General features: G+C 32.3%; 3 protein-coding genes across 4 annotated transcripts in view; all 3 read left to right on the forward strand.

Moving 5' to 3' along the window:
• Positions 1-7411, forward strand: part of LOC122632691 (nephrin-like) — a 112195-nt gene extending 104784 nt beyond the window's left edge. For both annotated transcript variants that reach the window (XM_043819817.1, XM_043819818.1), the window contains exons 11-15: positions 30-377; positions 2158-2424; positions 6429-6668; positions 6809-6921; positions 7030-7411. In XM_043819817.1, the coding sequence (XP_043675752.1) occupies positions 30-377; positions 2158-2424; positions 6429-6668; positions 6809-6921; positions 7030-7107 (1046 nt within the window). In that variant the 3' untranslated portion in view covers positions 7108-7411. The remainder of the gene's footprint in view (positions 1-29; positions 378-2157; positions 2425-6428; positions 6669-6808; positions 6922-7029) is intronic.
• Positions 7412-9725: 2314 nt separating this feature from the next.
• LOC122632690 (nuclear exosome regulator NRDE2) lies at positions 9726-13640 on the forward strand. The gene is made up of 10 exons (XM_043819816.1): positions 9726-9887; positions 9971-10644; positions 10715-11078; positions 11161-11307; positions 11391-11659; positions 11730-12058; positions 12151-12691; positions 12763-12912; positions 12991-13163; positions 13253-13640. Exons 1-10 carry the CDS (start codon positions 9809-9811, stop codon positions 13509-13511), a joined length of 2985 nt encoding a protein of 994 aa, XP_043675751.1. The 5' UTR covers positions 9726-9808; the 3' UTR covers positions 13512-13640.
• Positions 13641-13710: 70 nt separating this feature from the next.
• Positions 13711-15242, forward strand: LOC122632696. The gene is made up of 5 exons (XM_043819827.1): positions 13711-13818; positions 14057-14141; positions 14218-14296; positions 14357-14485; positions 14960-15242. Exons 2-5 carry the CDS (start codon positions 14070-14072, stop codon positions 15184-15186), a joined length of 507 nt encoding a protein of 168 aa, XP_043675762.1. The 5' UTR covers positions 13711-13818; positions 14057-14069; the 3' UTR covers positions 15187-15242.
• Positions 15243-15609: the final 367 nt, after the last annotated feature.

Consider the following 15609-nt stretch of genomic DNA (forward strand, 5'->3'; position numbering starts at 1 on the left):
GAGAAATAAAATACTTTATTCCAATTTAGTCTCACCGATATGCAAGCACGTGTTAAACTTTGGAGGGTGGAGATACCAAAACGCCACGCCACCGCCCTTTAATGTTCCGGAAGATGTGCACGGTGCCTTGAAGCACGAAACCATAAGCTTAGTCTGCGAGGTTGAAGCGAATCCAACGACGGTGACCTTCCACTGGACATTCAACAGCAGCGGGGATCTGAACGACATTCCGTCCACGAAATATAGTAGCGAGAGTACGATAAGCAGACTGAATTACACTCCGTCAACGGATATGGACTATGGGACGCTCGGATGCTGGGCAAGCAACGTCGTTGGCCAATCCAAGCAACCTTGCCTGTATCAGGTTATAGCAGCAGGTTCGTGCAAGTTTAATCCTATTTCCTACCTTCAGCACATCGGTCCTTTCCATCCAGCAGCATGTTTCTCCCGAAATTCGTCTAGTTAAGTTCTCGAAATAGAAACAACATGGACAAGGTATCGTCCTTCTTACCGTCAGAGAATACCTATCTCATACCCAATACTAGTCATTAAATAGCTAATAGTCCTTTTCGTTCAATTTTATTGTCATTTGCGATGGTATTCTCGTATTCTGTATTCTTCGATTCAAATAGAATTTCAGATTCGATCGCGACGAATGCAACGTAAAACCAGCTTTCAGGAAAATTTATCGTTTCTCTGCAACCTCGCATTAACGTACATAAATATGAAACTTATGTACACGTTTTATTCTAAACGCTTCACGTTTTCGAGCAAACTGTTCGACGACTAAAAAAGACAAACACCATCCCCTTCTTCGACTAAACGAGAGATCAAAAGAAAACCCCGCCGAATCCATCAGAGTGGGAAAACGAGAAACACTTCGACACATCGCGCCCGACCGCTCATGGTAGTGCGAAACTTTTCCGCGTCGCGCCTTGTGCGTGCGTATTTGTGAAAATTTAATGAAAACCATAATTGAATATGTTCATTACGTACCGAAGAGAGGCAATGCAGACAGGCGATGTTGAGAACGTAAAACTGTTGTCCAAAGGTATCGTAGCGTCGATGTACGTATCGAATCCACCATACTTTTGCTGCTTCCGTACGAGTTCGCTACTGGATGCTTTTGTCCAAATCACCACGGGAACGATCTAGACTCAACTCGGTCGAATATTTCGCTGCGTCGACTTGACTCGAATACTCCCTGGATCCCACCCTTCCTTCTATGTGCCGCTTGCGGTAATTGGACACATAATTTATTTTACACGAAGGGCCAATGTATTTCTTATGTAATTACCGGACAGCACTTTTTTGCCCTCGCTTGCTCTCTTCCCGTAACCTTCCCTGCTTTCCTCGCACTCCTCGCCTTTTTATCTACGTTCTATCGTCGTACACTGACTATATCTCCGTACATTTATTTACGTAAAGCAATGGGTAACGTTCGTTCGTTAGTAATTAAATTGTTAGACGAAACGACGACGCATGCCAACGACGAATGAAAATCCCACGAACGTTGTCTCTTTTTGTCTTGGAATATTTTTCGAATCTTTGGGATGATCTCGTTTATCTATCTCTTCAAAATTTGATTGTAAATTTAAACGAACGTAAAATAACATACCGATATTACAATCGCTTTTATTTACATATGATTCGTATATATTAGTGACAATTAATGCTAAGCGTACTGCCAATAATAAATTGGATAATTATGATGCCGAAGCGTAATTTTATTCGTTCGGCTATAGATTCCAAATAACGTTGCAGCTTTCCCTGCGCAATAATACGAAGTTACGCGGTTCGCCGAGCAGTAGTTGCCCTTCTTTAATACAGCAGGCACTGTTTGCCTCTTCCGGTTTTCCATTTTTCGCTCATATCGATTGTTTCGTCGAGAGGGATTATTAGTCGAAAAAGAGAATTTTCTGCAACACACATTGAGGTATCCACGTCTCGTGGGTTCAACGTTTCCATTTATTCCGTTAATGACGAACATATTTATTTCTGCATGCGTTCTGAATAAAACTATTTGCAAAAAAATTTCGATACCAAAATAATTGCCTTTCTTTTTACGAATAATTGTTTCGAAAATTAAAAGAACTGTTAATATATATGTATTGACGTATTAATTTCTTGGATAAAAAAAGCGTGTTTACTTCGCAGGCAGACCTTACCCGTTGCAAAATTGCACCGCCTACAATCAAAGCGACTCGTGGATAAAGATATCCTGCGTGGAGGGTTACGACGGTGGACTACCTCAAAAGTTTGTTGCCATTGTGGACAAGCAAAGGTTCGAATCGCCGAATCCCTTCTGGGAACTAAAGCTTCACAAACCAACAACGGTTGCCCTTTATGCAGTGAACGTGAAAGGTTCGAGCGATCCAGTCATCATGGAAGGAGTCGCTTTGAAAGGCGTAGCAAAATATACTGGTGCGTGAGTATCACTAACGCGAATTAAATTCTAGAAAATTATGAGAGAAGACCAAAATGAGAGAAAGAAGAATAAAAAAGAAAAATATTACGACCGTCTGCTCAGAATTAAATTACGATGCAATCCTATGAGTCGCCTTTCCGCCATAGCCTTTCAGAATCTTCTAACGTGATAACAAGGATATTCCACACGCTCTGAATCCTTTCTAGAGTATTTGCCTTAATATGTTCTTCTCTTACTCTTCTTCAGTCTTCGCAGAAAAGAAAGAAAGCAACTAATATCTACTCTGCCGTATTCCTTTGTAGCAAATATTAATTAGTTTTGATATCTCAAACATTATTTATTATATTTTCCATATTTTATCGAACTACTAAATTTAATTAGATCACTTCCGAATTATAATAAAATCATGAATCGTTATTGTATTCTATTTCATTCATTATATTAGCAGCGGTCCATTGAAAATTAACAATTTTATAAATTTTTTTAAAAAGAAAAAAGAAGAAAATTTTATTTTTGTATTGCAATAGAACAGTATATGAAATAATAATAAATGAAAAAATTTTCTCTATTTGAATAATAATATAGACATATTAAAATACTAGGTATTAACATAGTCTATTGAATGAATGAATTTACTGAGAAATATCATGAAAATATAATTGACATTTACTATAGCCTATTTATCAATTTTCAAAGAGAATTATAACAAAAAATTGGAAAAAATCTTTAACAATATCCAAACATATATCTTGATTTATTTCACTTTTCATATTTGACATTAAACTAATAAAATAACTGTTATTAAAAAAAAAATTTACCCGTATTCGAATACACACGATATTTGATACACGCGAGTTTGTACCATTCATTTTCGATTAACAGGTAGGACTCATAAAAAAGTTTTATCTTTTCAGCACTTATAAAGCACGAAAAGTGCGACATTTGGAAGCACGAAAAACAGCCGTTAGTTTCAGTCTTTTGAGGCAACATGTTTCTGCCGAATGATACAGAAAAGAGAGTAAGAGAGAGAGAGAGAGAGAGAGAGAGAGAGAGAGAGAGAGAGAGAGAGAGAGAGAATGATCGAAACAATATTAACGTACCATCTGCCACTTGGTCGTTTAAAAAAAAAAAGCTTTTTGCGATCGTTCCAGTTCGAAAGCTTCGCTTTTCATCGCGTCATCGAAATGCACATATGTATACATGTACCCGTAGTACAAAATCACGATACTGGAACCGTAGATCACATAAATTTTTACGATCGTCGACGCGATCGCACCCAATCAAAGCGAATGCGAATCTAATCGCGAACGTTGCGTCATTAGCATTAGATCATATAGATGGAACGAAACTATTTGCGATGATTTATCAATCTAAACTGTGATTGGGGTCTATCGGGTCGACATTGGTTATCGCGCTACTATTGTATTTTGTGTATCCATAATTCTATCCCAAATTAAATAAACGTTTTTCCGCGTGCGATCGCCATGGCAGAACCCAAAAGCTTTCCATAGATTTACCGTACGATAATACCGGAATCGAGCGAATCGTAGCTTTCCCACCGGAGGGGAGCCACCCTTCCCCCTTTGTCCTCCTGCTCTGTTCACTGCGAAAGCAATTTTACACTTTGCCGCGAGTGAAATAACCGTGGAATAACACAGCCGAAAGGTCCGCCGCGAAATCCTATTTTTTAACGAACATCCGTGGGAAGGAAATAAACGGAATTATCGGAATGCAAATGATCTCTCGGCCGAACAGTTCCGGCGTATAGCCAAATACGCATAGAAATAGAGAGAGAGAGAAAGGTCAGCCTTGGGTCGGGTCAGGATACGATGGTGGCGGTACCCGTTTCATGGTGAAACATGAAACGGTGTGCCTCTACAGAAGCCGGAAACAAGCCTCAAAATTTATGAGCTATTATTATGCATTCTGTTTTCTCTCGTCCGCGGTGGTCCGTCCTTTCGTCTGCTTTCTCTCTCTCTCTCTCTCTCTCTCTCTCTCTCTCTCTCTCTCTCTCCCTCTCTCTCTCTCTCTCTCTATCTCTCTATCTTTCTTTCTCTCTTTCTCTTTCCTCCCTTACGTCACCTACCCCTTCGTTCCGTACGTCGTCGTCCGTACGTTCTCCAATAAACGTACCGGACCAAGCTACTATTTTCGTGCACCGAAAATTTTCGTCACCTTCGTTAATCTTCCTCCGTGACAGAGGATCGCGCACGGTCGCGCTTATGCGCGTCCATTAATAAAGGAGAGAAGAGCTCTTGATAGGCGAAAAGCGCGAACGACGAATCATTACGCTCTTTCGTAAGCTTCCCCTATCTTCTTTCGTCCAGCGCTCCACACCATGCTCCTTGCAAAATTATTAACGATAGTATTATCTCTCGCAATACATTCTCGTCGAGATTTTAATGAAAAACAAATTAATTTTCGTTTAATCTTTTCAAATTCTTGCTCTCTCTATATTCCTTTTTTCTTGTTTTTATTCTCACATATTGTATTCACTGTATTTAGCGTCGGAAGACAGAATTGTCCCTAAAGTCCCTAAAAGATCAGAAAAAGCTTTCCATTATTATTTATCGTACAACGTAACATAAAAATTTAATTTATACTATCGAAACTCTTTGCACCGCTACACAACATAAAAATTATTTATTTTGCAACAGAAAGACGATAAACGAATATTTTTAACAACTACCGTCTATTCATAAAATCTATTCATAAATCCGATATATCGTTTATCGTTTATGCATTTGTAGAATGAATAAAACAATTCGTTCATTTAAAATTTTGACAAATTATTTCGTAAGATCGACGACGCGAAGTAAGTATTTCAACTTGTAAAATTTCATTTCAAAGCAGGGAAGACAGTCGAACGTCATCTAGGAATTTCATTAAACCGTCGAGGACGGTTAGAGATGGTTCCAGTAGAGTACTGCTGAGTAAAACCTTACTGAGTAGAATGGTAGACAAATAGAATGAAAAGAAGACCAGAAGATTAGAAAGAGAAAGAACAATTGAAAGAATTGGAAGAACATTCGATATCCATAAAAGATCTTGCAAAATGACTGCTCCATAGGATTAATAGAATTGCAAGGTAGACATTTGGGGTGTCATTTTATGATTTACGATTTACTAAAATAATGTCTTAATTGAAAGTAAATTATACGTTCTAAATATTGATGATTGTGGTCTCACTCTTTGACATGTATACGCATATATACATACGTATTTACATACATACGTTGAGTTGATGCAGTTCGAATCGCATCTATCAACTGCACCAACTACTTACTAGACAAAGCGAACAAGGAAATTAGAATCCAAGAGACGAAGAGAAAGAGATAGGGAGAGAGAGAGGAGAGACGTATATCTCTTGAAGCAATTCAAACGTAACCATAGCTCGTGCAAGGAAAGCTTAAATGGAACGCTCGGTTACTTCTATCTCCAGGCTTTGCCCATATAACAGATCGTTGAAATAAGAAAACGTTTCGTGTTGGTGACCAGAGAAAGTAACAGATATATGGTCAAATAAGACGAGCATAGGTTACAGAAGATGGAAGATGATAGTTTAGAAAGTTCTAAAGTACGAAGAACGATCGATTCAGACATCTGTGAAATAAAAATTACTCGTATTCGAACTCGAGAAATCGTCTGTCTCTAGATATTCCGTTTAAACGTATCGGCTTTATTTCTTTCGATGGTTGTATTGATCTTTTCCTTTTATTTTATTTTAAAATAACAGAGTACTCTGTGGAAAGCTCAGTGATGCTACAAAACAAGAATACACGGATATATACAAGAATACACGCATACTGTGTCCTTCTTTCTCTTTTTTCTTTTTATTTTTCTTTACGATCCTTTCTTTATTCTTTCTCCTGCGAAATATTTAAAGTATCATCTTATTTCGATGAATAAAACAAAAATGCATACAACAAAAAGACTAAAGTCGAACGACAAAACCAAATGGATTATTTGTGGATAGAACTTGTTAAAATTTCGTTTACAGGTGAATCGGTTTCCTCGGTCGACATGTCACCAATTTTGATTGGACTAGGCGGTACAGCCACTGGTTTGGGACTGATTGTAACCGGTGTTCTAATGGCTCTTTGGAGAAGACACGCGGCGACACCCACAAAACCTAAACCGCTTCAACAATCCAGCATCGCGACTTTTACAAGCAAAGCCGAAGAAGAGGATGGAAATCCTGATCTCATACCAACAACGGCCTTAACACATCATTTAACGGGTAATTTTTGTTTTTTTCGATATTCGTCTTATCTAAGTAGAAAAGAAAAATTATTATCACGATTTATCCAAATAATCAAAAAATGATATAGTCAGAAAGAACAACGTCAATGCTCATAAGTTTTTTCGATACAATTTTAGATAGAAAAATTCCAATATGTGGCTCTTTGCCACGACGACCTCGACAATTAGAAGGACGAGAAATGTCGCATGATATTTTAGAAGACTCATCTTACTCTCGAACGTCGCCTAATGTAAGTAATCGGATTTTTTATCGACGTTGTATTCGAGAATTCTTTCTTTTTTATCTTGAATCTCTAAAAATAATAGCTTTATAAATCTATGGTCTACCTTGTTCTCAGACGTTCTATAGTCTTCAAAGGCCACATCGTTACCCCGAAAGTATGAGAAATACGACGATACAGGAGAGCTGCATTTAAGAAGAAAATCTCGAAAGAATCAGACATTAAATAACAATGTGGTTTGGAGATCCTGCCAAAAGACGAGCAGCGAATCTCTCGTACGAAGCCCGATCATCGAATCACATCCAGCAGGGTAAACGGTTTTTCTGTCTTATAAGTGGATTCCGAAGAAAAAGAAGCGACGAAAAATGGGGACATGTGGAAAATGCCAAATCATGCTTACGCCATGTTGTACACGTTCGACCATACGAAAACATTTATAACCATTCACTATGCATTTGTAAATATTGTATATAAATAAAAACACATCAATTTCGTGTTACCTCCGAGAAGTCTACATCCGATAAACCTAATTTATTGTTTCTTGGAACAAAATTTTATTATATATATATATATATATTTTTTTTTTATTATATATTTTATATATATATACATAAAAGAAAATATATATATACATATATATGTGAATATTAAAATATTTATAAAATACGATCAAGAATAATGCTACTCGCGTACAAATATATGTTCAAGATCGAACGTACAAGATTTTAGCGAATATTTCAAGAGTAGATCGTTATTCGAGAAACCACTATCGTACAACAAAAGATATAATTTAAGTAACCAAACGTTTCATACTTGTAGAAAGATTCCACAATCGTCACCGCTAAAATGTGGGACGAGAAAAGTACGAGATTTATCTTGGCCTCCTTTCGTAACGATCTTTGTTTTAGGGCGCGTAAATCTTCGCGTTGTTAGATACATTTCGTGAGACATCGTAGCGAGCCCTTCACTTCCTCTTTCACAACTCCTCGGCCTCGTTTCACGCGTATTCGTCCTTATTTTTTCTCTATTTCTTTCCTATTCCTTCCGCATTCCTAGTAAACAGTTTATCAAGAAAGCAAATTATTCTTAAACAGATAAAATACTTTGATCAAAACATAATATGATATTCGAGCTTTTGACCAACTTTTTCTTGCCACATTTTCAAATGTTAGAAAACATACTTATATATTTCTAATCGTTATTTCAAACTTTTCGAGATTATTAGTAAACTTTTATAAAAAAAAAACTGTTATGGCGATAAATCAGCTCTCATTCTAAGATAAAAACAATAAAGAGAATTTGAGACAATTCGCAGATAAAAAAGAATATTGATTTTTTACCAACGCGAAACGTCTAAATAAAAACAAATAGGTATCTACCTAATTTCAAAATGGTATGTAAAATATATACGTAGTTACATTTATTAGATAGAATCATAAGACGTAGATGTATGGATACTTAGAAGTACCGTGCACGATATCGAGCGATAAAAGAGAGAAGAGCAGAGAGAAGTAGAGGCTGGTAAATGGCTGAGAAAAAGGATCTTACTCGTGGAGTTTTACCTAAGAGCTACGTGCAGACGTACCGAGAATCCCCTTAACGTCTTCGCAGGTTGAAACTTTTATGATTTCACGTTCGAGCACGTCCGTTTACGATCCACGAGTAGAAACGAACGAGCATGGAATTTCTATGTCGAACTGCAACACTGTGGCTGCTTTGCAAGGTGCATACTCTCATCCAAACCGCACAAGATCCTTCTCTATTTTCGAGGAATCAACCAGCCGATTTAACCGCTAACCAAAAATCTCAACTGTTTCTATAGACCTTCCAGTATACCTACTTAAAAATACCGAATAAAGCAGTGAACATTTGAGAAATATTACTCTTCTGAAATCTTCGAATGACCACTTTGGAATTAAACTTTGCTTTTTCTTTTAATATCTTACTTCATACGAATTAGTACGCTTTTATTTTTTATATCTCATCTTCTCGGCTTTTTCCTTTGAAAAAATTAAAAACTAAACTAAATTAAATATAATGTGCGTTTCCTATTACTCTAATCTCATTATCGATACAATATAATAATATTAAAGTACTACATACAATTTATTCTATATAAGCGTTCATTTAAAATTATTCTCCTTTCTAATATAGCTTCAAATCAAAGATGCATGAAATTTTTACATAAAGATAAAAAATTTCGACTATTCTTTTCGAAAGCCAAAAATTTTACTCAACATAATAGTACTCTATATGGATAATAAAAAACATATACGACTAGACCAAATTCTGACCGTCATATTTTATATATGTCAATAATTATCGACAATTTAGAATTATAGGGACATAAAAAAATCGTACAATAATTATCATATTATAAGAAAATAAACAAAAAATGAGATAGCTCTAGATTATAGGCACAGTAAAAAAAATTAACAGTAATAGTAGAGCGCTGTTCTATCGATCAAGTAAAAATTGTCGGAAATCGTAGACCACTGCTTACCAACAAATGGGTAATAGTATGTCGCTGCTTTTACCAACAAAATAAATATTCCGATAATATTAAATTCCTGCTTTATTGCCATGACAATAATTAAAGATTCCTATTTTGCTGAACAAATAGAATTTCAGAAATGATAGATACCACTTTTACTGACTGACTGATAATAGTACATACCTGTTTCATCGACAAAGAAATTGCTATTGTGTTGATAGTCGATGTGAGCAACTAGATTGGTCGGAACATTACTGTTACGCCAATGAAAATTGTGTACTACCAACATAACTAATCAATGCACAGCCTCTTATGTTGTTATATTGTCAACATGAAAGATTCACAAGAATATCATAACCTTTAAATTAATGCGTGGTGTTTATTAAACTGAAAATATAAATAATGTCATTGTTTCCTGCTTATTCAAATGAAAACGTAACTGAATCATCAAATAGCAATGTTTCACAACAATTGCGGGAAGGTAAACTCTTAAACCATTATTGACATTTTTTTCCTGTGAAATCGAAATTTTAATTTATTTATTTATCATATTTATAATTGCAGATAATACATCAGCAAACTGGCTATCAAATTCAAGTTTTCAAACATATATAGAATCACAAACACTTGTAGTAGATATTTCTTCTGACAATTCATCAGATAATGATTTATCTACTTCCACGGATGTTCCTACTTCTAATACATCTTCTCATGAAAATAAACATTCGTATTATAATTCCAGTTACACAGAAGTTCCAGTTAAGTTACACACAAGTGATGAAAGAAAAAGAACATCTAAACATACAAAAAAACGTAAGAAAGAACGAAAATCTAGTAGTAAAAAGAAAGACAAATATGAATATGAACGAGATGTAGCAAATGTATATTTTGAAGACAAACATCGAGATAGGGGAAACAATACAGTGAATACGTTATGTTCTAGAGCTAGACCATATTATAATGTTGGACAAAAATATCTTGGTTTTGTCTCATATAAACAAATTAAAAAAAATATTTATCAAAGATATCATGCATATAACATAGATCTAGCAGAAAAAACAAAAAAGAAAGATATAATTATTAAAAGGGAAATCACAACAATAAATAAAAATGAACAAATTCCATCTTGGTGTACAAATTTAGAAGAAGAACAAACATTAAAAACACGAGAATATAATGAAAAATTAATGGAAAATCCTAAAAACATAAAGCTATGGTTAGAGTACATTGAGTTTCAGGTAATTTATTTATTAAAAAAATAATATTAAAAATTAATTATAATAAAATTTATTTATATCTTACAAATAGGATACTCTGGCTAAATTTCAAAAACATCAGTTAGCTAAGAATATTCAACGTTCTACAGTTTTAAGGAAGTTATCAATAGTTGAAAAAGCTTTAGAAAAAAATTCAGATTGTATAGAATTATTAAAGTTAAAATTGCGTTTTATGGGAGAAATATCACCTGCTGATGAATTTTCTAAAGAAATAGAAACATTAGTTAACAAGGACACAGGAAATGTTATTTTATGGCAAGCTTTAATAATGGCTACACAAGGTTCAGTAGCAATGTGTACTGTTCCTAAGGTTTTGGATTTATATACAAAATGTTTTTGTATATTAAGACAACGATCTCGGACAAATCCACGTATTTATGATGAACGATTATTAGGTAGTATTTTTAATTATTTTTGCTAATATTTTAATTTTTATATACTATTTTTTCTAAACTACTTTCATTATTGTAATACTAGAAATGCTATACCAGTGCTTGATTTTCTTAAGGCATACTGGTTTGTGGGAACAAATGTGGGAAACAATACGTTTAAATCTTATATTAAATCTCAATCTAAATAGAGATAGCTTGGTTTTTAAAAAAATTATAGATGAAAAAAAACTAAGTAAGTCGATTTATTATTATATCAGATTTATAATTATAACATTAATTTATTCAAAGATAATGTGATTTTATATATATTTTCAGTTGGAATGGAAGAAGTAGTATTAATGTCAAGATTACCATTAAATCAACTATGGTTGAGAACAGAATCATTAAGAGAGAATTGTCATTGGATCAGTGTTAGTAAAGAAGAATTAGAATTAGTTGGAGATTCTCGTAGATTTGTTATACCAGAAGATGTTGCTGATTTTGTACATCCAATAATTAGTCGTGATTCGAATTTTCGTATGGCAATTTATAGTCTTTTAGTTTTAAAAATACCACTATTGCCAACAAGAAATTGCATCTTGAAGGTAAAATAAATCACAATTTTAGATTGAAGTATAATTTCTAATATCTTCATATGAATTTTTATATATATAGAATTTAGGTCTAAAAGAATTTGCGTGGGGCGTAGATTCTTCAGAAGTATTATTTCCATTTGCATATCCGATAGTAGGTGAAATGGCTGGTCATAAAAAAAGGAAAGCATTAATACATGGAATACTTGAAGGACATTTAACTTCTGGACCTCAGTATCTTAAATTTCATCCTGCTCAAGAACCATACTTAGATTTTATACGTGAAACATTTCATACAATAGCTGATAGTTTACCAAACCTTGAACGCAATAATATATATGTATGGTGGTTGAGATTTGAAAGATTACTTGTTTTTCTTAGCAAAGATGAACCTTTGAAATATGATAATAAGTAAGTTAATAAAAATGAAGTAATCGCTACTATAATAATAATGAAATATATCTTACATTTCGTACTACGAATATATAAATATTTTTTTGCAGAGGGAAAAAATTGAAATCCGTGTTGAAAGAATTTTTAAAAAAAGATGTAAACAGAAATAACTTACATTTTTATAAAGAATATGCTTTAATAGAACGAGAAATGGGTAGATTTGAAAGCTGTATTAATATTTTAGAAACTGCTATTCTATCGAATTGTACTTGTCCATCTATGATATCAGATCATGAAGAAAAGACTGCTTTATTTAACTTGTATAGGACACTTTTTGAAACTTTGTTAAATACTGAAACATATAAAGAAACACACAAAGAAAAGATATTAAACGTCATTAAGCATATGGTACCAGGATCAACTGATACTCAATTATTACTTGTTGAAGAATATTTAAAAAATTGTGTCAACAATTTTTTGAAAACAGAACCTATGAGTAAAGATATAGATACATTTTTCTTACCAAATTTGGATTGTGACATCATTGTATGTTACACATTATTTTTGTATGTAAAAAATAGTAATATTGAAGAAGTTATCAATATATATAAATGTTGTATAGAACATTGCAAAGAATTACCCCACTTACAGGTATGAATTTAATTTTTTTCTGTTGTTCCTAATTCTTTCGTTATTATCATAATGCTTTTTCTCTATTGCAGGAAATGTTATATGAAAGTGAACTTGTAATTTTACAATTACATTATGAAAACTTTCCAGATCTGGATAATAATTTGAATAAAACATTATATGATATGTTAGAATTATATCCAGATAATTTTTATGCACTATCTATTTATGCTCATAAACAGGTAAGTTTGAAATTTTGCAAATCAATATAAAGTATAATGTTCTAGTATTTATATTTTAAGCAACAAATATTCTTGTAGAGTGAATTACCAAGTTGGAAAATTAACAATACAAAATCCGAGTTTTCAGTTTGGAAAGCATTATCCTTGTGTTTAGCTGGACGAAAACGAACTCATTTTTTAATGCAACTTGATCATGATGCAGCTTATGCATCACTTAATAAATTATTGTCACTTCATAGAATATTTGCAAGGTATAGTTCCTTTTAAAAAGTTTCTTAAAAAATTATATAATCTTATTTATACCTTAATTTATTGTTATTATATTTTTATATTTTTTAAGAACACCAGAAATAAGGTCTTGTCCACTTTTATGGAGAATATATATGCTTCTTCTTCGAGAATATAATTTATGTGAAAAAAAGGGAGAAGAAGTTTACCATGAAAGTGTTGCATTATGTCCTTGGGCAAGAAATATTTATATTGATGCAGCTGAAGTTGCACCACAACTTTTAACACAAATTCAAGATGTGATACGTGAAAAAGAATTACGAATGCATGTTACACCAGAGGAATTAAATATTTTGCGTGGTCATTTATAGAAAAGTTATTTATCTACAAGTTGTTCCTAAATATAAATGTTTCTTTTATAAATATTTATGTATGTAATGTAAATAATATAAATAATAGTTTTATAAAAAAATGTAAATAAATACTAATATCGCAAAAATGTTACTTAGCAAGAATAAATCTTTTTTATTAAACGTCATAAAATTTGGTTAACTTCTTCTAACAGTAAACATGCGCTTTCGTAGTACTTCAAGATTTCAATCTTTTAAGCTAAAATAATAGTTTTCCTTCAAATAAAAAAAAAAATATAAAGTAATATTAGTTATATATAACATATTAGTAAGTACTCAAAAATCTAAAGAATAAACATAGCATTATAACCTACTATCGAAATATATTCTGCTAATTTTTAAATTCAAAATATACATCAACCATAACCTAAAAGATCACTATCCTATATTTTGAGTATATAATTATTTTTTGTCATGACATTATTGAAGTTTTTTATCTCTTTAAAATTACTAAACTTAAACCCAATTACAATTCCATTATAAAAAAAAAGAAAATATATTTCTAAATTTTATAGAAAAATGGACTTAAAAGCTGTAGTTATCTCAGGAGAGGCACCAGAATCAGATGATGATACTGCTAGTATTACTACGGTATATTGATTCTTATATTTAAGTGATTAAAAAAATAATATGTTATATACCTATATATTTTATTTAAAAATTTCAGGGCATAGGATTTCCCTCTGTACGTACACCAAATTATTGTGGCACAATTATTACTGGCGAAGCTCCTGAATCTGATGAAGGTAATTCAGATAATAATTTTTATACATAGTAAATTTGAGTAATATATACTATATTTATAGATGGTACAAGTTTGAGCAGTATCAGTGGAGCAATTGATGCTATGACTTGCCCACCTTATGCAGAAGTAAAAACACTAAAATCTAAAAAAAGCAGTGTTAAATATAATAGCTTGCTTCATAAAAAACTACGTAAGTAATACAAAGATTTTTTATTTGATAAGGATGAATAATTAATTATGTTTCCAGAATTACATTAGTTATGCTACAGGTTTTGGTTACAGAAAGAATGTAAAACAGATACTTTTAATAACATCATATTTCATTAATATTATAGTAGTACAATATGCATCCCTATAGCTAAAACACAGTATTGTATATAATATTTTTGATGCAGAAACATTTTTATTAATAATGTAATTTTTTTGCTGAAGTAAGAATTTAATGGATTATGATCCATTTCATATAGCACCTAAAATTTGTTTTACTCACAAGCAGAATATTATCCTGTTATGTATATACTTTAAATGTATATATAGTATAAATGATACACTGTATATTTATAAAGAGAAAAAATTATTTTTTATGAAATATTATCTATTTTAAATAATAATAACAATAATAATGTAATGCAAATAAAAAATGTTGCCTTCATGTTTTATATAGGTGAATGTAATGAAACATTGGATAAAGACATAATTCAGATCACAGAAGGAACAGTTGTTAATGATGTTCAAGAATTATCAGCTGTCAACAGACAGTTATTGAGAAGCGAACTTGTCTTACAAGAGGCGGTTTGTCAATTGCGTAATGCATCTAATAAATCTAAAAATGCATCTAATGCTCTGTATGAACTTATAAATACGCGTTTTTTACATTCTATTAAAACATAAGTTGTTTGTTTGTTTGTAATATATCCTTGTTAATAAAATATATTTATAGTAATACTATAGACTGAAGATAATAAAGTTATTCAGAATTGCATTAAATGTAAATATTAAAAATGATCATAAATACAATATATTGAGCATTGATGTGTGTTGATTATAATTGGCAGTCTATTCAATATATCAATTATGTACTATCATACCTGAGAAGTTCAAGTATGAATAATTTCTCTTTTAATTTATTAGAAATTAAGATAATTCTAATACACAACAAATACAATTTGGTTTAGTGATGTATCTATATATTATCAAGTAATAAATATCCTTATATTGATCGTTGCATTGTCTAATTTTGCATGACATAAATTAGATGTTTATTGTAAGGATAACAATGTAAACACTAAAATTCGGCATATGTATGTTAAGATA

Source organism: Vespula pensylvanica, chromosome 10 (genome assembly GCF_014466175.1).
Source record: "Vespula pensylvanica isolate Volc-1 chromosome 10, ASM1446617v1, whole genome shotgun sequence".
Classification (NCBI taxonomy): Eukaryota; Metazoa; Arthropoda; class Insecta; order Hymenoptera; family Vespidae; genus Vespula; species Vespula pensylvanica.

Excerpts from the sequence above, each read along its gene's own strand:
- LOC122632690 (XM_043819816.1), top strand. The coding sequence starts at position 9,809 with ATGTCATTGTTTCCTGCTTATTCAAATGAAAACGTAACTGAATCATCA. Across the intron at positions 12,913-12,990 it reads CTATTTATGCTCATAAACAG|AGTGAATTACCAAGTTGGAA; the intron begins GTAAGTTTGAAA and ends ATATTCTTGTAG. Across the intron at positions 13,164-13,252 it reads CTTCATAGAATATTTGCAAG|AACACCAGAAATAAGGTCTT; the intron begins GTATAGTTCCTT and ends ATATTTTTTAAG.
- LOC122632696 (XM_043819827.1), top strand. The coding sequence starts at position 14,070 with ATGGACTTAAAAGCTGTAGTTATCTCAGGAGAGGCACCAGAATCAGAT. Across the intron at positions 14,142-14,217 it reads ATACTGCTAGTATTACTACG|GGCATAGGATTTCCCTCTGT; the intron begins GTATATTGATTC and ends TAAAAATTTCAG. Across the intron at positions 14,486-14,959 it reads CTTGCTTCATAAAAAACTAC|GTGAATGTAATGAAACATTG; the intron begins GTAAGTAATACA and ends TGTTTTATATAG.